Raw genomic sequence first — 9549 nt, 5'->3', positions numbered from 1 at the left:
AAAAGATGGGGCTTGGGATTTCATTTCAAAATATTGCTTTTGTAATTTTTGGAATGTTTAAAGAAGCTTGTATTGATGATTTCAGTATCTTTGTTAGTAATGATAAAAATACTGACACAAAATTGTAGCCTATTTGCTTGTGGAATCTCTGCAACCAGCAGTTTGATAATAACTCATTACAAAAGTTATATAAAACAGCAATATATTCATCACTGTGACAATGTAGTGCAGGCTTTACTTGTGATGTTTAAGAACTATTTTACCCATAACATGTTCAGAAATGTTTTTATTTCAACAGATTAAAACTCTAAAATCTAATTATTTAAAGCAGTGTAGCAATAAGGAGATGACAAAATGTTACTAAATCTTTTCTTTTCTTTTTTGAGTGTTCAATTTTTTAAATTTAAACAGTTACAGAGCAAAATGTAATGTTAACCCTTATAACCAAAAAATTACTTATTTTACTTATACTGTATGTGTCTAAAGTAAGCTAGAGTAAGCTAGAGTAGCTGCCTGTTCAGTTGTTGCAGGTGTAGTATTGTTAATCTGCTATTATTAGATAACACAGGCCTCAGGTTCGCTTTATGGTCTCTGGTTTCTTTTTATATAAATTATATATCTAGATTCTCTATATTCTTGTGAACTAAATTGACTAAATTTGCAGGTTGGGCCTCTTTAGATGTGTTTCCTGTGCTTCATTGTGTCTAAAAGTAAACAATATTACAAATAGTTTTCCCTTAGCTTAGTGTAAAATATTTTGTGGTAAATTCGTTACATTATATGTATTTGGATGTAACCTTGCACAACACTGCTAACCCATAATGATGACAAGGCTGTAGCAGAAAGGCTTGCTGTTGTTCAGCAGCGGAGCTATAATGCTCCATAACCACAGGACAACATCTTCTGCAAAGAGCAGGGAGGAAATCCTGTGGTCTCCAAACCAGACTTCCTCTGGCCATTGTCTGCGCCTATATATTTTGTCCATAAAGACAATGAACAAAAACGGTGATAAAGGACAGCCCTGCCGGAGTTCGACGTGTTCCGGGAACAGGTCAGACTTACTAACCAAGCTCCTGCTCCTGTCATACAAAAACCATACAGCCCTTATTAAGGCTCCACATAATCCCAGAGAACCCTCCACAGGACACCATGGGGGGGGGGGGGGGGGGGGGGGGGGAGTCAAGCACCTTCTCCAAATCCTCAAATCACATGGACTGGATAAGGTGAAGTCCCACAAACCCTCCAGCACCCTTAAGAGGGTGTAGTGCTGGTCCACTATTTTTACGACCCAAAACAGATTAAAACTATCCTTTAAATCCTTTAAAATGTGTCAATGTCATTTTTATTTTATGTCATTTTCAAAAGTGGAAATTTTATTTTGGAAGTTTGGCACCTATTTCCGTTGAATTTACAATACATTACATTAACATTTACAATTTATAATTCTGCATTTATTTTAATGGTTAAAATTAAATCTTTTATACTTCTAACAAGTAATTTTCATAGTTTTCTCAATTGAATGAAAACAACAAATTGTTGGGTTCTATTGTCATTGTAGATGTGCTTGTGTACAAGTCTCTCCATGGCCACGCACCAAAGTACATCTCTGACATGTTAGTGCCATATGAACCATCTCGTACTCTGAGGACCTCAGGGGCCGGCCTCCTGTTGATTCCCAGAGTCAGAACTAAACAAGGGGAATCAGCGTTTCAATATTCTGCAGCTAAAATCTGGAACAGCCTCCCTGAAGGCGTAAGACAGGCCTCTTCTGTGTTCATGTTCAAATCTAGACTTAAAACATTTCTGTTTAGCCGTGTATATGACTGAAAGGTCCTATCTGCACTTTTCTTTCCTTCCTTTCTTTTTAAATCTTTTTTTTTTCTTCCTTTTCTTTTAAAGTAAATTTTATGTTGATTATTTCTATGATGTATTGTGATTTTAATGCACTTTTCTGTTTTGTGAAGCACCTTGAATTACTTTGTGTACGAATTGTGCTATACAAATAAACTTGCCTTGCCTTGCCTAGAACGCCTAAATCACTAAATCACTTATTTATCTTTTATAACAAATCTGTACCAACAAAGTCCTCCAATGTGTCCTCTGTCCTTTGAGGTCAAACACACTCATGCATGTCACTGATTTTCTGGTCTGAGTGGACCTCAATGTTTTCATAAATGCTGAGGCTGTACAACGGCAAATGAATATCTCCTCATTCTGCAATTTATATATTTTTTTTAAATATCCATTAAATATGTGGCTATGAAGCTCCGCTGACTAATAACCACATGATTCATTTGCATAGGAAGAAAAGAACCATTGGTTTACAGTAAAGGGAGGGCAAAAGTTGATGACAACAAAGCTTTGTAAGCAGGAACTGCAGCTGTCAATAGATTTGTGAGGATGTCGCTCCAGGATACAACAGACCTCTGTTTTCCACAGCTTTTCAATTACTCCTGCAAGAAGCCAGTGTCGCTGTTGTCTGAGACGATGTTGCTTCATGTGTTGCTCTCCTGCATCTCTCTGGTCACCGTGGTTCTAAATCTAATGATTATCATCTCAGTCTCCCACTTCAGGCACAGACTCTCTGTAACTTTTTGATCTGATTATTTACCATATTCTTTTGCAAAAAGAACATGTTAGAAATATTTTGTTAGAAATATGGTACTCAAACAGCAAAGTTGAAATGTGCTTTTTTGACTTTCATACAATGTGGGTCTATGAATAAAATGCACATAAAGAATTGGCAAATTAAGATAAAACTGATTATTTTTATTGTGACTTGCTATTTTATGCAATTGAATGTCTTTTATTATAATGATGTTTTTCTGTGTCTCTACAGGCAGCTCCACACTCCCACTAACATCCTCCTCCTTTCTCTGGCTGTCTCTGACTTTCTTGTTGGTCTTTTATCGATGCCTGTTGACATCCTTAGAAAAACCTCCTGCTGGTTTCTTGGTGACTCTCTATGTTCTTTATTTATTTATGTGTCATACATCATCACCTCTGCCTCAGTAGGGGTGATGGTTCTCATTTCAGCTGATCGTTTTGTAGCGATCTGTGACCCTCTTCATTATCCAAGCAGAGTGACTGAGAGAAGAGCTAAAGTGTGTGTGTGTCTGTGTTGGCTCATCTCTGCTCTCTATAATATTATACTTGTAAAAGATGAATTGATTCAGCTAGGAATGCATAATTCCTGTTATGGAGAATGTGTGATAATTGTTGACAACATCACAGGTACTATTGACACTGTTCTAACCTTTATTGTTCCAGTTTTTGTGATTGTAGTTCTGTACATGAGAGTGTTTGTGGTGGCCGTGTCTCAGGCCCGTGCCATGCGTTCTCATGTTACAGCTGTCACACTGCAGCTCTCTGTGGCTGCCACTACAAAGAAATCTGAGTTGAAAGCAGCCAGGACTCTGGGAGTTCTAGTAATTGTCTTCCTGTTATGTTTCTGTCCGTATTACTGTTACTCCATCGCGGGTTCCGTATTGTTTGACAGATTTTCAGAGTTTGTGTATTATTTGTTCTTTTTTAATTCTACCATAAACCCTCTAATCTACACGTTGTTTTACCCCTGGTTCAGAAAAGCTGTCAAACTGATCATCACTCTTCAGATTCTGGAGCCTGGCTCCTGTGAAACAAACATTCTGTAGAAAAAGATAAACTTATATACAAATTTCACATTATGGAAAATTAAATATGACTGCATGGTGGTATAGTGGTTAGCACTCTTTCCTCACATCGATGCATGTTCTCCCCGTGTATGCCTGGTGCAGGCCAGACTGACCATGAGTTGAGACATGATTCCCCGTTTTAGAACGCCAGGTTATTTTTAGTTGAGGAAGAAGCAAAATTCAAGAGGCTAAACTAAGCTATTTTATTTGGAGATGAAGAAGAACTTACAAACCTTTGGAGACCATTTCTCAGCATTCCTTCTAAAATAGTCTGACTTTGTCTCACCCTTCTGCAACTCCACGCATGCAGGGGCGTTCCCTTGATGCTCACACTTAAAAATCATTGGGGTTACCTGACACCAGAAGCCAACTTCTGACCAATCCAACTGCTCCTATGGCCTCCCTCCCCCTACTACAGCTGTGACCCCTCCTTTCTGCACACAACTCCAGATCTCAGACAATAGACTTATAAGTAAAGAAAAACGTAAGTCATTCAAAAGCAGTAATTAAACCCTGTAGAAAAGCTGTATAAAAATAAAATCTGTATGAAAAGCTTTTGTGAAATTAAAATCCTTCACATGCCTCATAGGAAAACTGAGGATTCAAAATTGTATGTTGGTGTGAACGTGACTGTGTGATCCTGCAACAGACTGGCGACCTGTCTGGGTTGTACCCCGCCTTCACTTCACAACAGTAGCTGGTTTGTCACGAGAAAACCAGTGACCCAGAAAGGAATTCAGTGAGAAGATAGGTTGATGGGTAAAAAAAACAAAGTTATTAGGTCAATAAATCCTTAATTTGACATTTTGTTCCTTGGTATTACTTTCTTTATTCATTTGACTTTATCAGCACCAGTTTCAACTGTTGAGTAAAATTACAGGTTCTTTAACCTAGAGAAGCTTTTTAGTTTTTACCTTATTTGTATTTATTGTTTTTACAAATAAGTCATTTTGTAATCCCAGACAGTGTGGAGCAAACAAGATTGTGAAAACATACAGCTAAAATGAAAATTGTAATTAACTCAGGAATAATACTTTTGGATTTAATTCTAATAAGTTTATCAAATGAACAGCTTCTAAAATTATTAGTCCATCAAATCCGGGCCCCTTAAAAAGCCACAAATCTTATGTGTAACAAAAACACGAACAGTCTGGAAACCGAGTTTTTTTTTTTAATCAAATACTTTCTCCATGAAAAATGTACAAGAGATAAGGTTTTGTTACTGGTGGTGTTTCAAGGCGGAAATGCAAGAAAATGAGTTGGAAATAACTTAAACTTTATTAAATAGAAAAAAAGATTACCTGAAATAAACTTTAAAAAGAACAAACTAAACAGATAAATTTCAATAGGGAAAAACAAAAATGTCAGAAAAACAGAGGCCCTTACCATGAGAAAACCATGAGACTTTAATAATGATGTATTATTACCTTAAAAAAAAGCAATTTTGATGTTTAAAAGCTCAAATCTGGTTTTACTATGACTGTAGAAAACACAGAATTCTAAAAAAGCTTAACATAATTAAAGGATTACTCATAACCCAAAGGATACCAGTAGAAAAGCACAAATCCTCAAAACACTTTACTTTATAACATGTTTGAGATAAACTTCCAATTAACATGGATGTGCCCCTGTGACTGCTATTGGCTTTTTTTTTTTACTAAGTTTCTGGCCAAAGGAAGCAAAGCAACCTTTTCTCAGCTGATCTGAGGGCTGTGCTAGACTCAGGCACTTGAAACAAAAGAAACAGTGACACCTCCTGGCGGTCTTTGAGAGCTACAGTTGCTCATTGATTCCTGATTGAGTCTCCTTTGTAATGAACATAAAACTGTCAACACTATATTGATAAACTGTGTCTTTATTAATCATATTTAAATGCTCATTATATTTAACAACAATCAAAAGATATCTCTGCAATTTTGCTATGTTTGAAGGAGGTTTTAGACACTAATTAAATCAAATCGAACTTTATTTATAAAAAAGCGCTGTGATATTTAAGGCACAAAATATACACAATATTACAATGAAAACCCAACCTACCTTTCACCCCCTCTGTTAATAAATACGACCCATGACCCCACACTCCTACTATTTCTTTTTACATTTTTTTTAGCATCAGCCCAATTAAAAACAGTTGGTAATTTCACAAATACCCAGCTCGTCTTTAGCTGGTGGTTTATCTCTTAGAAAAAAACAGCCGCAACTTCCTGCTTTTTCTGCCACAATTATCACAAAAATCCACGTGAGATTGCGCGCGCGGGGGGGGGGCTGTCGATCAATACAGACCATGAATTTCTGCTTTTTTTTTTTTGGGATGCTGGTGTGCCGCGGGATTTTTGTCAGGGTTAAAGTGTGCCGTGGCTCAGAAAAGGTTGAAAAACACTGCTTTAGAGTGACCAATTTACTTATTAAGCATGTTTTTGGATGCTCGGAGGAAGGCCCGGAGGAAACCCACACATGTACGTCTAGCATGATATCAGGGGTTTTACTTTAAATGTTTAACCCACCTGAGACTATGCACAGACTGAGAATAAATACAGTTATTACACAATATCTGTGGAACCTGGGTGTGATAAATTATCTATTTTATATTGTGATATAATTTTACATATAACAATAAACCATTGATCAATAAATGGCAGGTACAGTTAAACTTTATGTCCAAGAGACTGTAGAATATAACTAATGTTACATTTAGCAGCTTTGCTCAGTCTGCCCTTTTCTCCTGTAGCCATAAATCAAAGGGAGCATTTTCCTAAAAAAAAATATTCTTAAACCACGATTGTACATATCCAAAAGGAGATTAATTGCATTTATTTACGTCCGTTCAAACACACAAACCGGTGGAAATTCACGTTGGTCACTCAATGCATGCAGAAACAATCCACATTGCTCCATTGTCGGCACGTATTTTAAGTGCGTCCAAGGATAAAAGTCGGCCACACATACTTTTTCCTGGTCCGTGAGGCCAGACAAAATTCATTAACTCCCTACTACACGCACATGGAAACTTGTAAAAGATAAGAAGACAGCAATCACGGTATAAATTCTCTAATTCAATTCTACATATTTTTTTATATAGCGCAAATTCGAACAGACGTCTCAATGGGCTTCATGCCGGTAATTGTAAGGTAAACATACAATCAAAAAAGGATCATGAATACATAGAATGCATTAGGATAATACTAAACTTTAACAAAACAGACTAAACTAAACTGATAATCCTGCCCTTCGAACCCCCCTTCACAGTAAGGAAAAACTCCTTAAAAACAGGTAAGTGGCAGTATTGCACATGGAAACTTGTAAAATGCAAAGAAGACGGGCTCAACGTGGGCGGGGTTAACATTCCACAGCAGACGGGCTAAACGTGGGCGGGGTTAACATTCCACAGCGTGTTAACATTCCACAGCGTTTCAGCATTCCACTAAGTTGATCAATTCTGCAGGCTGCAGCCAGGGGTAGTTGAAAAAATTTTAGTGAAACCTTAAATAAAAAACTATGGATGAAGCCCATTAAGATCTTTATAACGACTGAAAATAAGGCCGCTTGTGTAACAGTAAAAGTAATTTTCATGAAATAAACTTCAGACCACCAGTGAAGACTCAGCCTTGACTGCCTTGTACACAGTGTGCAGTTTTAGGATACTTTTATTATAAATGCTAATCTCTCTTAACCCTTGTGCTATCTTAGATGACCCCACCCTTACATTGACGTCTTCTCCCTACCATGACAAAGGAGGATAAAGGTGGAAAGATTTCATGTAATCATTGGACACCAGTGAAGATCACAAATCATTGAAGAAAAAAGGTTCAGCGTACTGTCTAGTGGGTCTAGATGACCCAACTCCCAATGTTAAAGTGCCTATGATAGCACAAGGGTTACGTGTAGCAGGGTGGCCACGCTTTTTCGGCTTACAAACTACGTCCACCACAACATTCAACATGAATGAGAATGTGTTTGTTTTGTTAGTTGTTTCATACATTTTTATTTAAAAAGAATAATTTCTGTCGTTTTTGGCTTTAGCCTGCTCCTCCCATGACACACCTCTCCAGTTTTGGAGAAGACCCAATCGCACGATGATGCTGACATTGTGACGCATTCATATATATACATATATACACACACATACCCACAGTAAGCAAGTTCAGGCGGACTTCAGCCAGGGTAGTTTAAACGTGCCTTCTGGAATACCCCCCTGAAGGGTTAGATATCTTTGAATCTGGTGATCAACACCAGAGTAAGGGTCAAGCTAAAGGAAGAGTCCTTTGGAGCCTGGCTGGCTTTTAGGACTTTTGAGACAACTGACAGATGTTGGCAATCCCTACCTCCAACTCAACTTTTATTCTTATTTTTACGTTTCAGAACCGCTGATGGAATAATTACCTGCTCTGTAATTGGTTAACCTGCCCCAGGAACAGAGCATCTGGTTAGATGTCTCATTCAGAAACTTTCCAGTGCCTGTAGTTTCACCACAATAGTGACCCTTACCCAAAAATTAGAATATCATGGAAAAGTGATGCGCTGGATTCCTCTGTCTGATTTTTTTTTAAATCAGACAATGTTGACTGTTCCCTTGCTATATTTTAACTTACCAAAATAAAAGCACTATGAATTTGCTTTGGTAAACGCAACTTATATATGAGATACAATTGCAGTGCTTAACATTGTGATCATTAAACCGAATTTCACCATTTTACTAAAGTGGAGGACATTAAAATTCAGGTTGAGTTTTTTCAAAGTCATATTTTAAAAAAAAGAAAGAAAATATGTTTCGGTAAAATATCGGGAAATGTATCGTATCGCAGGGCGCGTATCGGGATACATGTCGTATCGCCAGACTCTTGCCAATACACACCCCTACTTTTGAGTTGTTGATTAACAAAATTATTTAAAAAAACAAACCAATGAAATAGGGCTGGACAAAAATGATGGTACCCATACCTTAATATTTGTTGCACAACCTTTTGAGGCAATCACTGCAATTAAACAGTTTCTGTATTTGTCAATGAGCCTTCTGCACCTGTCGACAGGTATTTTGGCCCACTCCTCATGAGCAAACTGCTCCAGTTGTCTCAGGTTTGACGGGTGTCAGATCTGGGCTCACAGAAGGCCACTTCAGAATAGTCCAACGCTTTTCTCTTAGTCATTCTTGGGCTTTTTTGGCTGCATGTTTTGGATCGTTGTCCTGTTGGAAGACCCATGACCTGCGACTGAGACCAAGCTTTCTGACACTAGGCAGCACATTTCTAGAATGCCTTGATAATCTTGAGATATCATTTGAGCTTGCACAACTTCAAGACACCCTGGGCCAGATGCAGCAAAGCAGCCCCAAAACAGAACTGAGCCTCCTTCATGTTTTACAGTAGGGAAAGTGTTCTTTTCGTTGTATGCATCATTTTTGAGTCTACAAACATAGAGCTGATGTGCCTTACCAAAACGCTCCAGTTTTGTCTCATCTGTCCAAAGGACATTTACCCAGAAGCTTTGTGGCTTGTCAACATGCATTTTTGCAAATTCCAGTCTAGTTTTTTTAATGATTTCCTTTCAACAGTGGTGTCCTCCTTGGTCATCTCCCATGAAGTCCACTCTGGCTCCAACATCGACGAATGGTGCGATCTGACACTGATGTACCTTGATCTAGGAGTTCACCTGTAATGTATTTGGAGGTTGTTCTGGGCTCTTTGGATACAGTTTGAACTAACCGTCTCCTCAATTTTTCATCGATTTTCCTCCTCCGGCCACGTCCAGGGAGGTTGGCTACTGTCCTGTGGGTCTTAAACTTCTGAATTATATGTGCCACTGTCGTCACAGGAACTTTGAGCTGCTTAGAGATGGTTTTATAGCCTTTACCTCTACAATGTTTCTCTATAATTTTGTT

The 9549-nt window shown here is 37.9% G+C and overlaps 1 protein-coding gene across 1 annotated transcript; it reads left to right on the top strand.

Moving 5' to 3' along the window:
• Window positions 1-1950: 1950 nt before the first annotated feature.
• LOC101169890 (trace amine-associated receptor 13c-like) lies at window positions 1951-5423 on the top strand. Its single transcript, XM_023951192.1, has one exon. It carries the CDS (start codon window positions 2718-2720, stop codon window positions 3651-3653), a length of 936 nt encoding a protein of 311 aa, XP_023806960.1. The 5' UTR covers window positions 1951-2717; the 3' UTR covers window positions 3654-5423.
• The last annotated feature ends 4126 nt before the right edge of the window (window positions 5424-9549 follow it).

Source organism: Oryzias latipes, chromosome 21 (genome assembly GCF_002234675.1).
Source record: "Oryzias latipes chromosome 21, ASM223467v1".
NCBI lineage: Eukaryota > Metazoa > Chordata > Actinopteri > Beloniformes > Adrianichthyidae > Oryzias > Oryzias latipes.
The sequence above is the reverse complement of the archived record's forward strand: the minus strand, read 5'-3'. Positions and strand labels throughout refer to the sequence as shown.

Bases quoted from the DNA above. Each gene is read 5' to 3' on its own strand.
- LOC101169890 (XM_023951192.1), top strand. From the start codon at position 2,718: ATGAATAAAATGCACATAAAGAATTGGCAAATTAAGATAAAACTGATT.